This window comes from Carlito syrichta, unplaced genomic scaffold (assembly GCF_000164805.1).
Source record: "Carlito syrichta isolate Samal-C Ts95f unplaced genomic scaffold, Tarsius_syrichta-2.0.1 Scaffold310396, whole genome shotgun sequence".
NCBI classification, from domain to species: domain Eukaryota; kingdom Metazoa; phylum Chordata; class Mammalia; order Primates; family Tarsiidae; genus Carlito; species Carlito syrichta.
Window position 1 is genome coordinate 515318 of NW_007254492.1, and position 21388 is coordinate 536705.

The window sequence follows — 21388 nt, forward strand, 5'->3', positions numbered from 1 at the left end:
CGTGATGTCCACAGGACGCAGAGTCAGTGCCTAACGGAGCAGGCAGAAGTGAAAGGAATTTCAAATCCTGACTACCTGGAGATGCTAGAGAATCAGGGCCCAGACTGTCCATCCAACCTTATCCTCCATCCTAGCCCCCTCATCCCCTCACATTCCCCTCTGCATCCTCCTTGCATATCCCCATCCCCATGGCTTGCATTTATTGAGCCTTTAAGAAGGTCCAGGCAGCTGCAAAGCCCTTTATGTGCACTGTCTCATTTCAGTAGGCATTATTGCATTATTCCTTTAGCTGAGAATATGTGAGCCTCAGAGAGGTTAACCAACTTGCTCAGGGTTCACAACAGTTAAGTAAAGAAGCTGAGAGTTCAACCCAGGCCTACATGATGCTGAAGACCCCAGCGCATGCACACTCACACAGCTTTATATCTGCAATCACCTGGTGAGATCAGGGTTTCCTGGCGGGAGACCTCTTGTCATTGGGAGTTTGCCAGAATCCTGCCAATAGAAACTGAGTCCTCCACAGATCCCTAGGCCTAGGTAGCCCAACCACTAAGGCACTCAGAACAAAGACAAGAACAGTGATTCCTTGCCTCTCCATGTCGCCGGCCACATTTGGGGTACTGTGCCTAGAACCACGTGGTCAGGTGAGAATGTGGAGAGGAAGGAGCCAGGTGGAGGGGGGATGAAAGGCTATGTCTGTGACTAGAAGATCAGGCAAGAGGCCTAAGGTGTGCCCTGGGGAAACAGAGGCACTTTGCCTGGCTTTGAGAGGCTTTCTCTGAACCTAGCACAGATCATGAACACACAGAAGGACTTCTGCCTGATCCGAACTGTCCAGAGCAGGGCAGGTGTATCAAGAAAGGCTAGATGGAGGGGCAGCCCTGAGGACCCTAAGCTGACCGTGGTTTTGCACTCCTGGCCTCTGCACAGCCACTGAGTGGCTACGGGGCGAGCACCGAGCCCACAGCACTATCCTGGGACACTGCTTTTTCGCTGTGGGGATCATGTTGCTGACGGGGCTCGCCTATGGTCTTCCCCACTGGCGGCTGCTGTTTCTGGTGGGCGGGATGCCCACGTTCCTGTTCATCTCCTATATCTGGTGAGCAAGCGAGTATGGGGCATGCCCAGGGCTAGGTCTGATGGGTTGGGCATTGAGGAGTGTGGAGGGCCCTTACCGCTGTGCGAATGGGTGAGCTTTCCGCTGAGAGAGAGTGCATGTGGATGGGATGAGATGAGGAGTCAAGGGCAGAGCCTCTGAACCTCAGCAAGGGTTCAAGGACAAGGGAGGGGGTCAGGATTGAAAGCAAGAGAGGTGAGACCAGGGAAGCGTCTAATGGCCTTGATGACCTTCTTGATGTGGCTTCACTGCAGGGGCAGGGGGTTGAAAAGTGACTAGGAGCTGAAGAAACGGAGTCACCCAAAAGATGAGTCTTTTGTGAAAAGAGGGAGAAAGTGATGACTTATATGGGTAGCTAAGACAGAGGCCGGGAAGGGTATCTGGTGTTTTACTTGCAGAGGAGTCACAGAAAGGAACCCGAGAGATGGAAGCTATGAAGGGACAACGTTTGGAGCAAAACTTGGAGGAATAAGGATGAGGGCAATAAACAAGAGTGAGATGGTGTGAATAGTGTGGGCAGGCAGGAAAAGGAGAGGGATGATGAGATGGCAGAGAGGGAGATGAGAGGGAGAGAGATTAGAGAACCCACTTGTGAAGGGGCTAGGCAGTTCTGCATGAAGTAATTATCATATTTAATCTTGACATTATCACATTGAATCTTTACAACCCTGGAAGATGGGCATTACTCTCATGTCATTGAAGGTGGGGAGGAGGGAGAACTGAGGTTTCAGAGGATGGAAATAACTTGCCCAAGGCCACAGAGCTAAAAAGTAGGGAACCTGGGATTTGAACTTACCTGCCTGACTCCAGAGCTCCTGTGCTTTAACCACTGCATCATACATGATAAGGATGACAAGCCATGGGGCTGTCACTGAAGAGTGAGGCCATGGAGATGGCTTGGAGACCTTCCAAATTCTATAGAGAAGCTTTGACAGTCCTTGAGTCAGTGAAGAAGGTGTGTGACCCAGCTGATGCCAGGCGGTATGACTTTGTCATGTAACTTGGAAGCAGGGGTTCATGGCTTGACCTTAAACTCTTTTTAAAATGGCATTAGTGTGATAGATGCATATGATTAACAACAAAAGAGTACCAAAAAGTTTGTGATGGAAAATTAAGTTGCCAATTTCAGCTCCCCTCAGCTCCTAGTTCCTTTCCCGGAAGCCATCACGCTGAACTCTTTTTGCTTTTTCTTCTGGAGATTCTTCATAGTCCACACACTATGAGTAGGCAACTTACTGAGTGGGTTGAACTCATTGGGGTACATTTTTCTTCAGCTACTGCCTTCGCTGACATGTCCTGTCAGCGGTCTCATCCCAGACACTTGACAATGTCTTGGGTAGGTTCCATCTCTTTCCAGTCAATCTTGGTTATAAGAAGTAAGTCTCACTTTGATAATTAAAACTAATTTACAGGCATTAAAAAATCCAGTTCTGTTGAATTCAAAACCTTGATCTTACATCAAATCTTTAGCTTGTCCCTGGCCCCTATCTCAGACTAGTGGCAAAGACGTTTGTTCTGACCTATTGTTCTTCCTCTTGTCTCCCTGTTCTGCTCCTCCAGGTTCTAGGCAGGGGATGGAAGCATCAGAGAAAAGAGACCAAGACATACATGGCAGGAGCTATTATAGCCTGTCAGTGTCCTCTGTATGGTAGATAGTCAAATGCCAGCATTCTCCGGGGCCCATCTGCGGGTCTTCTGAATGTTGCAATTTCCTAATGTTCCCACTACTCCGTGTGTGACCTCCCTCAGTACCTGTCTCCAGTTCACCTCACAGCCTCTTTTTGTAGGGGCCTCCTCATTCTATCTTGTGGTGTACCTTTGAGACAGCAGGGTCCACTTGGCCAAAAAAACTCACTGTCCCCCAGTCCCTACCCTGCCATGGTGGGCTGTCTCACCAACATTCTGCCTTCATTATATCCAGGTGAGAAAGGGGCATTATTCCCTGGGTTTGCGTAGGCCCTCACACTCCTGGAGACACATATTAACTCTCCCATAAACTCTCATTGACTGGAGCACCAGGGAAAGCCCCCAAGTTTCTGAGTCAGCAAATTCTAGCCAGGGATTGGGAAGGCACATGCCCTTTTTTGAAGGCAGTCCCCTAACCTATCTAAGGAGTTCTCTTAAACTCCCCTCCACCTGGCTTGAGTAGATGACAGCGGCATGGGGAATGAGGAGGCGAAGCATTTCAAGATCTTTTCGCTCTGAACTGGGTTTTCAGCCTCTCTAGATGGCTGGGGGGGGGGGGGGTCACTGGCCCGTGTTGCTGATTTTTAGTAACTCCTGCCCTGAATGTGGGTAACACCAATGGAAGACTGAGGCGGAAGGATCACTGGAGCCCAGCAGGTTGAGGCTGTGGTGGCTGGAAGCGACCACTGCACTCCAGTCTGGGCAACAGAGTGAGACTCCAACTCGAAAAAAAAAAAAGAATGTGAAGCTATCCTCATTGTTACCAGCTCTGGGACTTCAGCTGAAATTTCAGTACAGAAAAGTTCTACGTAACATTCAGTTACATTGTTATTCATAATTCTCTGATTTTGTTTTATTTTTCTCAAAATCTTGTTTTAGGAATATAAAATTACAAAACATCCTCAAATATCTTTGTGATACAAGTTAGTCTTGTTTTCTCAAACTCAAACTCCTGGGCTCAAACAATCCTCTCACCTGGGCTTCCCAAAGTGCTAGGATACAGGCATGAGCCATTGTTTCTGGCCTTAAGTTAGTCTCATTTTCTTTTTCCCTCCTGTTCCCTATGCTCTATGCGCAAACTACAGAGGGCATTGTGGCAATCCCATCATGTGAAGTGCAGTGTCCAGGGTCCTCTGGGGTGAGGAAGACAGTCGTCCACATATCCTTCAGTATATCAAGTGGCATGGGCTTTGGCTTCTGCTTAGTCTGTTCAGCCTGCTATAACAAAATACCTTAGCCTGGGTAATTTCTAAACAACAGAAATTTATTGCTCACAGTTCTGGAGGCATAAGATCAAGGCACCAGCAGACTTGGTGTCTGGTGAGGGCCTGATTTTTCATAAATGATGCCTTCTATGTGTTCTCACATAGCAAAAGGGATGAACAAGTTCCCTTGGGTCTCTTTTTTTAAGGACACTCATTAGTCCCTTTCATTAGGGGTCCTCCCTCACTACCCAAACACCTCCTAAGGCCCCATTTTTTAATACTATTGCATTGGAGATAGGTTTCAATATATGAACTTTTTTTGCTGGAGTCACACATTTAGATTATAACATTCCACTCCTTCTCTCACAAATCAATGTCCTTCCTATGTGCAAAATATATTCATTCCATCCCAATAGCCCCAAAAGTTTCAACTTATTTCAGAATCACCTCAAAAGACTAAAGTCTAGAGCAGGCATGTCTAACCTGTGGCCCACAGGCCACATGCAGCCTAGGACAGTTAGTAATGCAGCCCCCCAAAATCTTTTAACATCATATTAAAGCAAGCATTTCTGATGAGCGCCTTGAGGAGTTTTATTATGATATACACTGACTATATTATATAATTTAGGTGTGGCCCAAGAGAATTCCTCTTTACTTTAAGCCGAAAGATTAGACAACTTGGTCTTGAGTATCATCTAACTATTATGTAGATCTTATATGGGTGAGTCTCAAGGTACGATTCATCCTGAGGCAAACTCCCTTCCAGCTATGAGCCTGTGAAATCAAACAATTTATGTATGTCCATAATACAATGGTAGGACAGGCATAGGTTAGACATTACCCTTCCAAAAGAGAGAGATAGGAAAGAAGAAAGGAATAAGTCCCAACCAGATCCAACAATGCAAACATTAAATTTTAAAGCTTTAAAATAATCTTCTTGAACTCAAAGTCCCAACTTCTGGATACACCATGGCAGAGGTTGGGTCTTTAAGACTCTGGGCAGCCCCACCCCCTATGGCTTTGCTGAGTGCAACTCTCATAGCACCTCTTATGCATTGGGGGTCGAGTGCCTGCAGTTATCCCAGGCCAGAGTTGCACAGTGGTGGCTCTACCAGTCTGGGTCTTGGTGGTGGTCCTGCCCCCAGGGTTCTGCTGGGCACTGCCCTAATGGCTGCTAGAGATATAGCAACCCTGCCTTTGTGGCAATTTTCTGCCTGGGCCCTGAGCCTCTCCAGGGCATCCTTTGAAATCGAGATGGAGTCAGTCACATCCCCACATTTCTTGTACTCTGCACACCTTCAGAGTTGGTACTACATGGTTGCTGCCATGTTTAATCACTTATGTCCTCTGGAGAGATGGCCACTGCAGGGTGCACTGAAGTTAGGCCCATTGGAGTCACATCTGGGGCATGGAGTGCTGCACCTGAATGCCAGGAGCAGAGATTTGAGGTGGCTTCTAGAAGTGAGCACCAGTGTTCTGGCATATTTCTGTCCCCTAGGCCTTGGCATTCTGGGCCTGTGATGGGAAGGATTGCATCAATAATTTCAAAAATGTCTTTAGGAGTCATTCTTTTAGTGTCGTTACAAATAGTACTTGGCTTCTGCTGATTCATACTAGCCTCCTTATTAAACAACAGTTTGGCCACATCCTTGGTGTTCTCTTCCAAACACACTTTTTTATTCATGAAAAATGAATAAACATGGTGGCCAAACTGAGAATTCTCCAAATATTTAAGTTCAGCTTTTGTTTTGATTAAAAATGTAGTCTTCTTGCATTTTATTATAAGTAGTCAAGAGAAGCCATGCTCCACCGTCAAAGCTTTGCTTAGAGATCTCTTCCACCAAATATTCTATTTCATCACTTGCAAGTTCTGCCTTCCACAAAACACTAGGACATGAACAGCATGCAGCTTTTCTTTCAGTTTCCAATAGCATGTTCTCATTTTCTTCTGAGACCTTATCAGAATAGTCTTTGCTGTGTATATTTCTAACAACACTCTGTTCATGACCTCTTAGGTAGTCTCTAAGAAGACTGAGGCTTTCTTTACACCCCTCCTCTTCTGAGCCCCCACCAGAATCACCCTTAATATTTTGTTCACAGGTATGCAGGCTTTTTCTAGCACGCACCTCCAAACTCTTTCAGCCTCCGCCCATCACCCAGTTCCAAAGTCATTTCCACATTTGTTACAGCAGCACTGCACTCTTGGTACCAGTTTCTGTCTTAGTTCATTCAGGCTGCTAGAACAAAATACACTAGACTAGGTAATTTATAAACAACAGAAATGTGTTGCTCACAGTTCTGGAGTCTGGGAAGTCCAAGATCAAGGCACTAGCAGATTTGGTGTCTGATGAGGGCTCTCATAGTGCCTTATGACTGCACCCTCACACAGTAGAAAGCTATGAATAAGCTCCTTAGGCTCCCTTTTATGAGGTCACTAATCCCATTAATGAAAGCTCTGTACTCATGACCTAATCACTACTAAAGATCTCACCTCTTGATACTATTGCATTGGAGATAGATTTCAACATACGAATTTTGGGGGACACAAACATTCAGACCATAGCACCTGCTGGTTCAGTCAGAAGTACTCCTCTATCCACTTTTAGATTTTGGTGCATTTATAACCTCTCTATCCCTGCATCCTCTCTCTCTCACTTTCTTTGTCCTTGAGAGTTGGTATCTGTCTTTAATTTGTCTGTTTTTTATCGGGCATGTGGTCAATCCCCCATCTTTTTTTTTCTTTAGAAATCACAGTTTGATTATTTTCTTTAGGAGAGTTCCACAGCCTTAGCATGGAAATGGTTGACTGATTTTGGACCTTGTGGGGAGGAAGAAAGAGCAGGACAGTTCGAGGGAATAAAGTTATCTCTAGTGTCCTGAGTGAATATTTACAGCATCCAGTCACAGAGTCCAGTTTGTAGAGGGAGGGAGTGGTGCAAAAAATTCCACAGGATGAAGGCATAGTTTTATACAGAGGCTATACCAGCTCAGGGGACTGAGGTTATACCAGCTTCTCTCTGTGACCTTGAGCAAGCCCTTACTCCTTGAAGCTGGGAATAAAATAGGAATAATCATATAAGGTCCAGGTTTGGGTGAGAATTAAAGACTATATATACAAGGACACCAAGCACAATTCCAAGCACATAAGTGTTTTACATGTTAACCTATGTGGATTCTGATAGCCTAAAAGGATTAGAAAAAACTGAGAGGTGCGAAATATTCTGAGGTCAGAAGCCATAGAGATGTGGCAGAAGAGAGATGGGACAGAGTGGTTTCCTTCACTCACCCTCCATTCATCCAGGCCAGGTGCTGGACCCCAGGGTCAGGCCCAGGGTCCTGCCCCCTCACACTCTCTAGGCTGTTGGGGAGACTGAACGGAAGAAATCCCAACTATGAGAATGGGGTCTCTGCTAGAGGGTATGGACATAGAAGATAGTGCCCTCTGCATGCCTGGGCAGATCCAGACACCCCTAAGGTAGAAAAGGAGAGAGCTCTTAGCAATGATTGAGGGTAAATAAAGGAGGCTGTAGAGGCAGAGGCAGTGGGTGGCCAGTGTATCACCAAGCAGCAGTGGGGGTTATGTGTGACTTAGAAGTGGGAAGGGCTGACCGCCAGGGAGGAGCAGAGGGAAACTCGAGGTCAGTGGTGGCCTTCAAGGCCCCCACACCTAAATCAGCTCATGCTGGAGCAGGATGGCTACAGCTGAGGTTGGGATAGGGCCACCTTGGGTCTCTGGGACATCCTGGAATGATAAGAGAGGGGTGGATCCCACAGGATTCTCCCAGAGTCCCCACAGTGGCTGGTGGTAAAGGGCAAGGTGAAGGAGGCCCAAGAGGTGCTGTGCTATGCAGCTAGTGTGAACAAGAAGACCATTCCTTTCAATCTACTGAATGAGGTAAGAGGCTCCAGGCCAGGAGTGGGGCCAGGGTGGTGTGTGTGAAAAGGTCTCTTTCCTCCTCATCCTTTCAGGAGGAAACTTGGCCCAGAGGGTGTCCCCAGCCCACTGCTTGGGGATAAATGATGATAGCAAAATTGAACCCTGCCAGGGGAAAGCCAGAAGCCAAGTGGTGCTGTGGGGTGCAGGAAGGGTTTGTGGGTCCTGTGGGGGTGGGGAGCAAGCTGGGGTTTCAGCCTTGGCTCTGGCTAGTCCTGCTCGTCCTATAACTGCAGCTGCCCAGAAAGGTGACTAAGGCCTCTGTCCTGGACTTCTGTAATAATAGGCAACTCTTCAAGGTGACCTTGGTGATGGGTGGTATCTGGTGAGTATCCAGGCCAGAAACTCTGGGGAGGGGATGGCGGAATGGCCAGGCTGCAAGCAGAGAAAGCTCAGGAACACAGATCACAGGTCTCTGTACTTCTCTCCATTCCTACCCTGACCCTCTCTCCTCTGCCTGCGTCTTTATTGGCTGTGTGTGTGTGTGTGTGTGTGTGTGTGTGTGTTTCTTTCCTGGCTTTGTTCCAGGTTTGCTGTCAGTTACAACTATTTTATGCTGAGCCTCAAGATGAAAGAACTTGGCATGAGCATCCACTTCAGTCACGTGATCCCTGGCATCCTGAAGCTGCCTGCCCGGCTGTGCTGCATCTTTCTTCTCGCGCGGATGGGGCGGAAGTGGAGCCTGGCTGTGACTCTCTTCCCAGTCACTGTCATAAGCTTCCTTCTCCTAATCTTCCCAGAAGGTACGGCTTACCTTAGGGGCTGCCCACAGCCTTCCTGCTTCCTCAAACCCCTTCCGAGTGCCTCCTGCTTGGTCAACCAACTAGATGCCCCCGGGAAGTCAGCCTCCTGCACCCATAGCCCATGCACCCTGCAGAGTCCCTGGCACCTCTGGAGCAGGTGCCAATCCCTGGAGCACTGCCCCTCCTAGGGGGATTCTCCAAGACAGGGCACCCACACACTCTGAGGGGACTGAGAGAGGAGGTGCTGTCCAGAGGAATCGTCCTTGTGTGGGAGAGCGGGCAGCTTTCTTCCACCTGATTCCCATCCGCCTCAGAAACGGATCTAATGACTCCATGTGAACAATGGTCAAAACATTCTTTCAACAGCTACCCAGCTCCCACCTCTCATCTGTATCCCCTTTGACTGAGAAATGCCTGTTGTCATCTCCAATTTCACCAGGGGTAACCTGCCCACTGAAAATCGAGTGTCATATTGGGCTCAGCTCTCAGAAACTGTTCTTGCCTGGAGGCCTCCCCTTCCCAGGGGGGCTCAGTGCCCTGCTCCTGTGGGCTCAGCACTAGAAAAGGAAGCAGGGGAGGTCTGGCAATATTTTCAGAATCTCAAAGAGCCCTAGACAATGAACACGCACCCCAGGTCAGAGAGCTAGTGTGCAGGGCTGAGGTGTCAGGGTATACCCTCTTAGAATTACTGACCACTAGTGGCCCTTGTCTACTGTGGCTAAGGCAGGGGAGTCTGCATCTGGGCCTGCCCCGAGGGGCTGCCTTCCTTCCTCTGGGGCTCCAGTGCGTGTGTGTCCTCTCCCAGATGCTGACAGTGTTGACTGGCTAACACCAAATGGGGAAACAAATTCATTATTCAGTGTCTATCACTTGGTAGTTTTTTTAAAAAGTGATTCTACACTGAGTCAAGCAGAAATAAGAAAAGACCCCAGTAGATAAAACTAAATCTCCGATTTCATCCCGGATACAAGAAAGTGAGGACTAGAGTGAGGAGTGAGGCGTGGGAGGACAGAGACCCCAGCTCTCATCTTCACCAGGCCTGGGGATATGAGCTTTCTCCAGAGTGCCCTTCAGTGTGCATGTCTAGCTGCCTGGAGTCAGGCATCTGGAAATGCGTTGGAGCCATCCCAGACATTTAGGCCCCAGGGACCCAACACACCCCTGCCCTGACCACCTTGCAGAGCCAGGTGGGAGAGCCCTGAGTGAGGATCCTCGCACACTGGCCCTGAGTGGATACCTGAGGAGGAGCAGGAGGGTGGGGTGGGGGACATTGTAGTGGGGTAAGGAGGTAGAACAGAGGGCAGGGTCCTCTAGGTAGAGATGTGGGGGCTGAGTGTAACATGGTGCCCAGGGGCCTGAGAGGCCATGGTGGCACAGGGAGACCACCACATTCCCACTGACCAATGCCCCCAACTGTAGATATTCTAAGTTCCGGCCTGGCTGGGTCTCTGGCAGACTGATCCTCCTCTGACTAAATGCCTGAGTCTGCTGACCAGGGGGTGGGGGAAGACAGTTTAGATGCCTCTGGGAGGGATCAAGAGAGGGCTGATGGGCAGACCTCCTCCATCTACCCCAGAGGGTGAATGACCCCAGTCTCGGGCCATGTTGTCTGGTCACAGAGCTAAACTCCATGATGATATTGATGGTTGCGCTTGGAGAGTTCAGCCTGGCTATCACTGTCACAGTACTCTTCATCTACACACCTGAGCTTCTCCCCACCGTCCTCAGGTACAGGAGCTGGTGGGCTAGGGGGCCACAGGGGTATGGGGAGGAATGGATGATAACAAGATTAATGCAGCGATAACAAGATTAATGCAGCAGCGAAGAGGGAATATTCACCTGGTGACAAGCACTGTGCTAAGTGGTTTACAAGGATGACCTCACTTATTCATCACCAAAAATTCCCCAAATGCTATCAGTAACCCTATTCTAGAAAACAAACCAGAGAGATAATGGCACCTGATCAAGGGCAGACAGGGCTATTGGCAGAGCTGGAGTTTGGCCCCAGGTGGTCTGACTCCCCAAGTGGTCTGACTTTAACTCACCGCCTGGACTGTTTTTGGGGCAGTCTGAGGCTCAGCTCCTTCCCTGAGCTGGGTGATGGCAGTAGTATCTTCCTGTCCACTCAAAACGTCACTGCCATGTCTTTTCCCCACACCTCTACACAATGCTGCATGGCTCCTAACTCTCCCCTTCCTGAACCTCATGAAGGAGGCCCAGAAGAAACAACTGCCTACTTTATTTATTTATTTGTTTAAGTCAAGGTCTCACTGTGTTGGCCAGGCTGGAGTGCAGTGACATGATCATGGCTCACCCCAGCCTTGACCTCCTGGGCTCATATAATCCTTCCACCTCAGCCACCCAAGTAGCTGGGACTACAGGTGTGCAGCATCATACCCGGCTAATTTTTTGAGGGTTTTTTTGGGTTTTTTTTTGTTTTGGTAGAGATAAGGTCTCACTATGTTGCCTAGGCTGGTCTTGAACTCCTGGGCTCAAGCAATCCTCCTGCCCTGGCCTCCCAAAGTGCTAGGATTACAAGCATGAGCCACCATGCCCTGCCAACTGCCTACTTTGAATCAATGGAGAACTAAATTCCCCTGGGACACACAGTGAGATGGGACAGGAAAGAGACTGGAGGGTATAGGGTTTCAGGCAGCTGCTCCCAAGCCCCACTCATCTTCTGGACCCAAGAGACCCCCTGACAAGATCTCACCTGCACTTTCAGGGCGACGGGTCTGGGGCTGGTGTGTCTAGCCTCGATGACTGGAGCCATCTTGGCCCTGACGATAATTCGCTACACTCCCCACTTCCTGCCTATCTTTCTGAGCTGCGTCTCAGCCATCCTGGCCATAACCTTCACCTCTCTGCTGTGGGAGACGAAAGATCAGCCCCTCTCCAACAGCCTGGAGCACTTCCCTCTGTTGAGGTGGGTATGTGAGGCTCCCGGCTCTGCCAGCACTTCTTCTGCCTGGTTCTGAAGTCCTTGGCACTGGTAGTATGCCGGGCATTGTCCATCCCTACCCCTTTGCCAGAAGGGCCTGTAACCCAAGGGCCACCCTGTGTCCATAGCAGTCTCCCAACTCTTCTGGATGCTGCTACCCACCTGGGTCCAGCCCACCTTCTGCCAGTTCCCATCCTACCTGGCTTTCTTGACCTCACCTGGGCCAGGTCCTCTCCTTTCCTTGCTCCTGTCTGCCTGAGGAGGAGGGTGTGGTGGGGGATACTGCAGGTGAGGAGGTAGGCAGAGATGTGGGGGCTGGGTGCAGTGTGATGGACAGTGACCTGAGAGGCCATGGCAGCACTGGGGGGATTCCCCTACCCACGCTGACCAACTCCCCCACTGCAGACGTACCAAACTCTGGCCTAGCTGGGCCTCTGGTAGACTGACTCTGCTCTGATTACATGCCTGAGTCTGCTGACCAGGTGGTGGGGGAACTGCGGGCACTGCCCTGGGGGATACCCTCCAGAGGCACTCCAGAGATGCCCTGGGCTCCCTCCCTTACCAGAGCACAGAGGACTGGCTTGGAACTTACTCTCTGAGTACCTTTTTTTCCTGTCCAAACTCCTAGTTCCTCATAAAGGACCCTCAGAACATCTCTGCCTCTTGGCCCCAGTTGCCCAGGACTCATGTGGGAACTAGGCTCCATCTAACACCTCAGTGGGCACTTCTGACCTCTGATCTCCTAAGTATCCCCTAGAGAAGACTTGTCATCAACTGCAGAACTATCCCTTCTGGAATTTGGGCAAATGAACCCATCACTCTCTCCCTGGACCCTAGAGTCAGTAAGGAGCAAAGGCTGCCAGGGGCCATAGAGCCCTCTGCTCTGTACCACAGAAGTCACTGCCTCTGGCCTTCCTCTGCCCTCCTCCCCACTATCCTCTTCCCTTCGTCCCTCCCCAAGCCCTCATTGGTACCACATGTGCTAGGCATGTGTGAGGGCTGGACTGTCAGAGTCTGAGGTCCCCACCCTCAAGTAAGCCATAGTTTATGGAGAGACAGATAGGCAAACAGTTATTGCTAGTGGACTCTGACGGCCAAATGGACAGGCTCTACAGGAGCCTAATGAGAAAAGAACTTTAATTTGGGGAGTGGGAGAAATTTGAGTCAGCATTGAAGGATGAATAGAAATGTGCTCCACCGTAAAGAGGGAAAGTGCAATGCAGCCGAGCAAGAGAGTCAGGATCTGGAGCCCTGGGTTTCTCTGTGTGCCACCATTTCTGTGTGTACAGGGAAATTCCCTCATACCTCAGAGACTCAGTTTCTTCATTTGCAAAGTGGAATGATAATACAGTCATTACGATAGCTACCATGTGTTGAGAATTTACCATGTGTCAGGTCCTGTTCTACATATGCCTTACCTCATTTTGTCCTCAAAACAACCAAATGCAAAGTAGGACCTGTCACTATTCCCAAACTGAGACATGGAGAGGTAAGGCCATGTAGTCCAGCCTTCATCTCCCATGTTTTGTGGTTTTTTTTGGTAGAGTTGATGTTTTGCTATGTTGCCTAGGCTGGTCTCAAACTCCTGGGCTTAAGCAATCCTCCCGCCTTGGCCTCCCAAAGTACTGGGATTACAGGCATGAGCCACCCGGCCAGGCCTTCCCATGGGGTTTTTGAGAGGATTAATCCCACATAAAGCACTTGGCACAGGGTCTAACACACAGCAAGTGCTCAGTAAACACTGGTGATGAAGATAGTGGACCAAACACTAAAGACACAGAAAATTAAAGGATCTGGTTGAGGTTGGGAGATGGAGTATGGCTGACCCTGGAAGTGAGGGTCCCTCCTGGGTTCATGGAGAAGCTCGGGAATATGTGGGAGGGAGAAAGCCTCACCTCTTGGGAATGCAGGGCTGGGCCCCACTGAAGGGGCCCCAGAGTTGCTGCCTTCCTCAGCCCCAGAAAGATATGGCCCTGGGCTCATTTGCTGAAAGCTCTTTCTGGAATAGGTTCAATGTCACAATGACTGAGGACACATTGTCTGGTGATGTGTTTGAGGAGGCAGCGAGGAATGCCATTCTCAATACCCAGATCCCGAGACTGGACTCATCTAGTGATCTGTCTGAGGAGGCAGCGAGGAACACCACTCTCAATACCCCGACCCATACTGTCTCCAGTACTGCCCTGAAGCACTTCGAAGACAAGGAAGCAGACAGTCAGGCTCCCTAAGGGCCAGGCCCCACACTATGTTAGATTGGAGTTGAGTGGCTGGGTCTGGGGTCATGGATTCCAGGCCCCATCAAGCTTGGGGAGCAGGATTAATCCTGCTCTGAGGAGAGCTCTTGGGATCCAAAAATTGCCCTAGGCTATGATTCATTCAAATAAAAGTTCCATGTTGGTCTTGACATGGCTAGGTCAAAGTTGGCTGTGTCTGGAGAAACCAGAGACCCTGGCTAGAGGAGTGTGGGCCAGACAGGCTCCCCAGATCCCCAGACTCCAGTATTTGACTAATCCGTTGGAGACAGTGAGAAGTTCTTTGGATGGGTGGGGGTTGGGGTGGGAGTGGAGTCAGCAATGTCTACGAGGGCCAGAGATGGAGAGGGGAGGACTGCACCTCCATGCCAACCACACACACTAGCCCAGGAATCCACTAGTATGGGTGGCTTCCAGCTCAGGCACAGACTGAGGATGGATTTTATTTTGTTTTTTAATTAATTAATTACTTAATCACAATACTATTTTTTTTTGAGTCAGAGTCTGTCACCCAAGCTGGAGTGCAGTAGCATGATCAAGGCTGACCACAGTCTTGACCTCCTGGGCTCGGGTGATCCTCCTGCCTCAGCCTTCCAAGTAGCTGGCACCACAGGCACGCAATCACCATGCCTGGCTAATTTTTAAATTTTCTCTAGAGACGAGATCTCGCTATGTGGCCCGGGCTGGTCTTGAATGCCTGTGTTCAAGCAACCCTCCCGCCTTGGTCTTTCCTTTAAAAAGCACTTTTGCTGAGGTTACAGGTGTGAACCACTGTGCTCGGCTGAGGGTGTATTTTAAAGTCCTATTTTACACACCAGTCAGGGCAGGGGTGGAATGTAAAGGAACAATGAGAACTTCTCCCATTTGTCGCATTGCACACAACTTTCTCCCAAATAAGCATGGTCTTGGGAATGACCCATCTCAGGCCTCAGCCTCAGAGACGCCTTCCCTGATGGCTCCAGCCTAGCTGATCTCTGACCTCCACCAACCTGAGGATAAGCCCCCATACCCCAGCTCACAGTTCCAACTGCCTTGCAGGTTGCTATGCCTTTCTCAACCAGCATGGTGACTTCCCCAGGAGGGCCCAACTGTTAGCCAGTCTGGGAAGTCCTTGAGTCTTCCTCACCACTACCACCTCTCTCCCTGGGAGGGACATTCTAGCTCATCTCCTCCACTCTTGCCCAGTTTACTGGAAGATCATGAACTTGCAGAGAGTAGCACAGTCTAACTCCTCGGAGCTTCTGAGGGGAGGGAGATGGAAAAGTATAGCAGTTCTTATGGAGCCAGGGCAGTGGGGTCCTGGGTCTCCAGGCTGGGTTGGAGCACAGAGAAGCAGAGAGTGATGGTTCCCAGTACTTTGGCCCCAGCACACTGCTTTGGGTAAAAGCCTGGTGTCCATGCCTCCCCTTTCAGCATCGTTTTCTGGTCCCTCTGTTTTATACTGAGTTTCCTAGGATGGCCTCCAAAGTGAGGTCTAAAGGGCCTAGAAGGTGTTCACAGGACCACAAGATGCTTGAAAAGTCTCCATTGCTCTTTCTGGGGGAGGCCTGTCTGTGAGCTGTGATGGTCAACATGTTAGCCATGTTTAAACACTTCACCTCAAGTTACTTTGCCAGAGGATTCAGCCAGTGCTGCAGGGAACAGGATGAAGAGAGGGGTCAGGACAGAAAGCTAGTGGGACAGTGTGGTGTGAAGGAGCTGGTGGCTGCAGGCTGTGGCTATTGGTGAGACCTAGTGCACTCCTACGTGATTTCAACTATTCCTAGGTGGCGGAAGCTTGTCAGTCAGTTTCAGATAGGACCTACCTAATTGTTTGCCTAATCAATGGCTAACATTACATAGAGTTTGATATTATGTATTCTAACAGGCTAGACTCATGCTGTTCCATACAGAAGCCGTTAACTAGATGTGGCTATCAAGGGCTTGACATCTGGTTAATCCTAATTGAGATGTGCCACAACTGTAAAAACAAAAAACAAAAAACACATTGGGTTTCAAAGACTTAATACAAAACACAAAATATCTCATTAGTATTTTTAATATTGATTACATGTAAAAATATTTTGAATATATTGAGCTAATAAATTATTACAATTAACTGCACCTATTTTAAAAACCATTTAAACATGTGACTACTAGAAATTTAAAACAGCACATGACTTGGATCTGTTTCACATTACATTTCTATTAGATAGTACTAGACTGGAACATTCCCTTGATCTCACACATCATTCTTATCACACAGTGAAATATATAAAGCTAAATACCAACATTGTATGAACTCATATATGAGTGTGTGTGTGTGTGTGTGTGTGTGTGTGTTTCTAATTTTCATAGCTTCAGGAGGTACAAATCGGTTTTGGTTGTATGGTTGCATTGTATAATGGTGAGGAAGTCTGGGTTTTAAGTGTACCCACTACTTTCAAATGTGCACATTGTACCCGAGAGCTGCTTTTTCATCTCTCCACCCCTTCTCTCTCTCCCACTTCTGAGTCTCCGGTGTCCATTATACTATTCTCTATGTCTTTGCATATCCTTAGTACATCTCCCACTTATAAGTGAGAACATGTGGTATCTGGTTTTCTGTTCCTGAGTTAGTTTACTTAGGATGATGTTCTCCAATTCCATCCAAGTTGCTGCAATAGACATTATTTCATTCTTTTTGACAGCTGAATAGTATTCCATGGTGTTTATACACCACATTTTCATTATCCGCTGATTGGTTGATGGGTATTTAGGTTGATTTCACATCTTTGCAACTGTGAGTTGTGCTGCAATGAACATGTGAGTGCAGGTGTCTTTTTAATATAACAACCTCTTGAACTTGTATATATATATTTATTTACATTTTATTTATTTTTATTTTCTTTCTTTCTCTTTTTAATATGTTGTTAATAAATTCTCTTTCCTGCAAATCCAATGTTTTTATGATTCAATAGACAGACACAATTGGACATGTCAGCAGGGGTCTCCCCATGTGCAAAGAGAGGGGTGAGTAACTTGCAATGGTACCACGGATGCCTGTGAATTCTGAGGCCCTCTTTTCCCTGGTCACTGATTACTGGCTTCTGTGGAATTCTCACCTCAACTGCATCTTTTTTACCTCTGCTCAGGCATTGGCCTAAATGTGGCACCCAGCCTTTTTTCTTTTCTTCAAGAACTCATTTTATTTTATTTTATTTTAAACGTTGAAGATCCCTATTCCCCATCACCCTAAAAAACTTTTGAATGCAGATTACTCAACAGCCTGTCCATTTTAGGAGGTTACAAAACCAGCAAAAACTCCAGTTGTCTAATGATCAATGTTTGAAAATATCTCTCCTTTGTTTTTAAAATGTTGAGCATCTACTGGAAAAATTCCTTAGCTAAATGCTGGAAATAAAATATAACTTCTGTACAGAAAACATCATTAACATAGTAGCCTTTGCTTAACATGTGGGATTAATTTGTCATGAAGTCAAAGTGAAACGGGCTAACAAGCATCATGCAGGCCACAGGCACACAGAACAAGTGTCCACAGAAGGCTGGGTCACTACTCAACTGTCCATGTCCATCGAGCTAGAAACTCTCCCTCTGCACCCAAGGGGAGGAATCACACTTTGAATATTAATGCCCCCATGAGCAAAGGAGATTACAGTTAGGATTAATTCATACAAAAGATAAATGCAACACAGTAGCTAGAGAGAACCACTTATTCATGGAGCTGACCCTGCATGAGCTGTTAAACAGTAATGATTCCCAATACGACTTTTATAAACATGTTTTATTTGTTTTGCTTATACCATCAGAACTGAAACTATTGACTATCATTTCCCTAAAACAGGGAAACCAATCTAACACACATACTGGTGCTTTTCAAAAAGGAGTAACTTAAAAGGGTGGTGGCAGCCAGGTATTTGATATCTTTTCCTTTAAAAAAAAAACAAACCAACAAAACTTTCAAGCTGCAGGAGAAACGTATGACCAAAAGTGTTATGATGATTTGCTAGAGATTTCATCAGTACCTGTACCAATTAGGTGACAACACAAGAGCCAAGGACTAGTGACAATGTTGTATCTTAAGGAATGATATATATACCCATCCTTACCAAAGCCATTGTCTCAAAGAAACTGGTGTTTGAAAAGGAATCTAAATACTTCACATTAAGTACAGAAGCGGCCATTCTGATCACATTCCATATTTGCCGCATATTTTTAAAAAGTGCCAGTCAAAGACTAATTTTGCATTTTGGCTTTGTTGTATACAGTAAAAAGAAGTTTGCATGTGTTTTTCTTTTTTTTTTTTTTTGAGTTGGAGTCTCGCTTTGTCACCCAGGTTATATGCAGTGGCATGCTCATGGCCACCCCAGCATCAACTTGCTGGACTCTGGTGATCCTTCTGCCTCAGCCTTCCAAGTAGCTGGAACCACAGGCACACAGTACTGCGGCCGGCTGATTTTTGATTTATTGTAGCAATGAGGTCTCACCAAGTTGCCCAGGCTGGTCTTGAACCCGTGGGGTCAGGCAATCCACTCACCTCGGCCTCCCAAAGTGCTTGGATACAGGTTGAGCCACCGAGCCTGGACTGCATGTGTTTCCAACCACAGTCGTTTGGTCAGATGAATAATGCTAGGTAAAGCTGGAGACTAGCCCTGCATGTGAGGAGGGCTATGCATGGCTGGGATGTGTCTGAATGTCCAGTGTGCCAATTAAACTGGAAAAGTCACGGAAAGCAGTTGCTCTGTCACACCACACTTCATGTCTTCAGTTCTTCCATTCAAGGAAAATAATTTAGTTTTGTCAATTACCATTGAATAGGCCTGGTATGTAGATTTTATCCAATGTCAAAAAAAGTCCATCTTGTGTTTTTCAAGTTTCAGATAACTTCAAAAAACTATGGAGATTATCATCACCCCATAAAGTATATTATGTTTTACTCCTAAGCAAGGGTGAGGAATCTGAATATCATGTGCAAGGTATCAAGATGACCCTGAGGATAGAACATGCAGAGTAAAAATATTTTCCTTCTATATTCAGGTAATAATATAAAGCTGACAATCACAGTACTGTCTTTATGGGATGAAAACAGTCCCTCTTCAATAAGCTTCCTGAAAGGGAGAACAATAGATAATAACTCTTCTGGTAACATATTATGTACTGGCCAGTGTGTATTTGATGATTACACATAATCTTGTGAATCAGATTCATTCACTTGCTAAGTATTCATTTGCAGCATCCTTCTGTTGGGTCTTGGGGGCTCTCCATGACCTTGTGGGGCTCCCCATGGTCCACTCTTTGCAGAGCCTCGCTTGAAGTTTGGCTGATATCTGTCCCGCTGATAGCCATAGTCATCCCGGGGAGCACCGAACTGAGACTGTGCATTGCCACTGTTTGGATTGTTAGAGAAGGAAGGGTGGTAACCACCGTATCCTCCTATGAACCCATTGGCAGGGCCCCTGTACCTATTCATCAGGCCTCCAGCACCATGGACATCCCCATGGGATGTGCCACGGGTGTTGTAGTAAGGATGATTACTGCGTGGGAATCCTGTGTTTTGCTGAGGGGCTGCTGGTGGTTACCAGTCACTTAATGGGGCTGGTCCTGGGATCCATAGTAAGTGCCAACCACTGTCTGGAGCTGTTCCTGCTGAAGAAGCTCTGTCTGTTCTATCTACTGAGGCTGACTGGAGAAGCTCTGGTTGGAACTGGCCCAATACTGAAATTGGTGTTTTAGAGTTTCTGGCTCATTAACAGGAGGATCTTGGGCACTCATACTGAACGCCGTCTGCATGGACTGGAGCAGAATTGCATTGACACTGATTCCACTGCTATGCAAAGGCTTGCTTGTCCGTTCTGGAATACTTGAGGCTGAGAAACAGCAGGAAGAGATGAGGGTGCCATCATCTTGTCTGTATTTAAAGAGATTATTGCCTGAATCTGATCAATGCATTCCTGTTGTGGCTGTTGCTTTGCAGCATGAGAAGACTGGTACAAGGGTTGAGATGCTGTGTACCCTTCACTCGTGGACGAAATCAAAGGAACCCGTGTAGCTTCTGGTTGTACAGGAACTTGTCTCGGTTGAGCAAGTTTAGATGAAGGGTGAACTGGAGGGCAAACCAGCTGGGGCATGTCCATGTACTGTGCTGGGTTCAGGCTGTGCAGAGATAATAGCAGGATTCCGCATCTGGTTTTCAAAGTCCACACTGAGTCCTGTATGAAATTTTAGGACCCCTGAATCTTTGCCATGAGGTCTTTCATTCGCTGCCTTCTCACAAGGGAGTCTGCCTGAGCCACTGGAGTCAAAGAATGGGGATCCAGCCCGGAAGTAGATGTGGCCTGAGGCTGCTTGCTGGAGGGAAATGATCACCTCCACTGTCAACTGTCCACTCCTCCGCCTGCTCCTTTTCACCTCTGCTGTGTTTCTGCCATAACTGCCTAGTCTGTCTACGCTGTTGACTCCACCTAGCCCAGTGTACTTTTCTGCTGGCTCATGTTCAGCCTCCACAGCCTGGTTTTCCGTAGCAGGGGCCAAGGTCACACCACTGCCTCCTCACACAACCTGTTCTGGTGACTGTGGGTGCTATCAAAGCAGTTTGACTGGAAAACACACTCCACAATGTCCTTTAGAACTTTATAGACTGGGCAATCCCAGCACTTTGGGAGGCAGAGGCTAGAAGACTGCCTGAGCTCAAGGGTTTGAGACCAGCCTGAACAACATGGCAAGACTTCATTTCTACAATAAATCAAAAAATTAGCTGGGCATGGTGGCATGCGCCAGTGGTTCCAGTTACTTGGAAGGCTGAGGCAGAAGGGTCCCCTGAACCCAGTAGGTCAAGGCTGCAGTGGCTGTGAGCATGCCAATGCACTCCAGCCTAGGTGACAGAGCGAGACTCTGACTCACAAAAAGCAAAACAAAACAAAAAAAACTTTATAGGTGGTACCGAACAGGCCTTCTCCTTCCCCTCCAGTAGGCCCCCAGGGGACGGAGGCATGTTCATACCTCCTTCCACCTCAAGCTTGGAGAACTTGAGGGTCCACCAGCTTGGAGAACTCATCCAACAAGGACAGCTCCTCCCTCGGACAGGATGGGCACTCCACTCAGGCCCTGCTTCAGGTCCCTCCAGACTTCTTTGTCTCCTAGCTTGTCCAGAAACCCACTGCAGCTCAAGGACCGTTTTTAAACGTTTCTGTTCAAATTCTTCTCTCATAAGCTGCTCCCAACGTGACGTTTTCTTCTTGTTTTCCGAATATCTTGACTTGATGTCGTGAAATGCCTCTGTCATTCTTTTGCAAACTTCAAGTTATCTGTGACCTCCTGGGACTTAGATACGGCATCCAGCTGATCTAGAGGAAGCCCTTCCCCTCGGGTCATTTGTTCCTAGTAATCATCAAGCTTACCCTTCTTCTTCTCCAGGTTCTGCAGCTTCTTGTCGATCATGCCGAGGATCCGCTTCAGGGTGCGCAGCAACCAGAGAACGGCGTGGAGGAAGAAGACAGTGAGTCAGGCACGTGGCGCGGGGCAGGGCGGGGCG

At 47.9% G+C, this 21388-nt stretch overlaps 1 protein-coding gene and 1 pseudogene across 1 annotated transcript in view; one reads left to right on the forward strand and one right to left on the reverse strand.

Moving 5' to 3' along the window:
• Positions 1-13854, forward strand: part of SLC22A14 (solute carrier family 22 member 14) — a 15674-nt gene extending 1820 nt beyond the window's left edge. Inside the window, exons 4-10 of the mRNA XM_008068351.1 lie at positions 931-1099; positions 7783-7924; positions 8191-8267; positions 8471-8685; positions 10305-10413; positions 11411-11611; positions 13635-13854. Of these exons, the coding sequence (XP_008066542.1) occupies positions 931-1099; positions 7783-7924; positions 8191-8267; positions 8471-8685; positions 10305-10413; positions 11411-11611; positions 13635-13854 (1133 nt within the window). The remainder of the gene's footprint in view (positions 1-930; positions 1100-7782; positions 7925-8190; positions 8268-8470; positions 8686-10304; positions 10414-11410; positions 11612-13634) is intronic.
• Positions 13855-19072: 5218 nt separating this feature from the next.
• The window catches only part of LOC103270841, a 2547-nt pseudogene continuing 231 nt past the window's right edge, over positions 19073-21388 (reverse strand).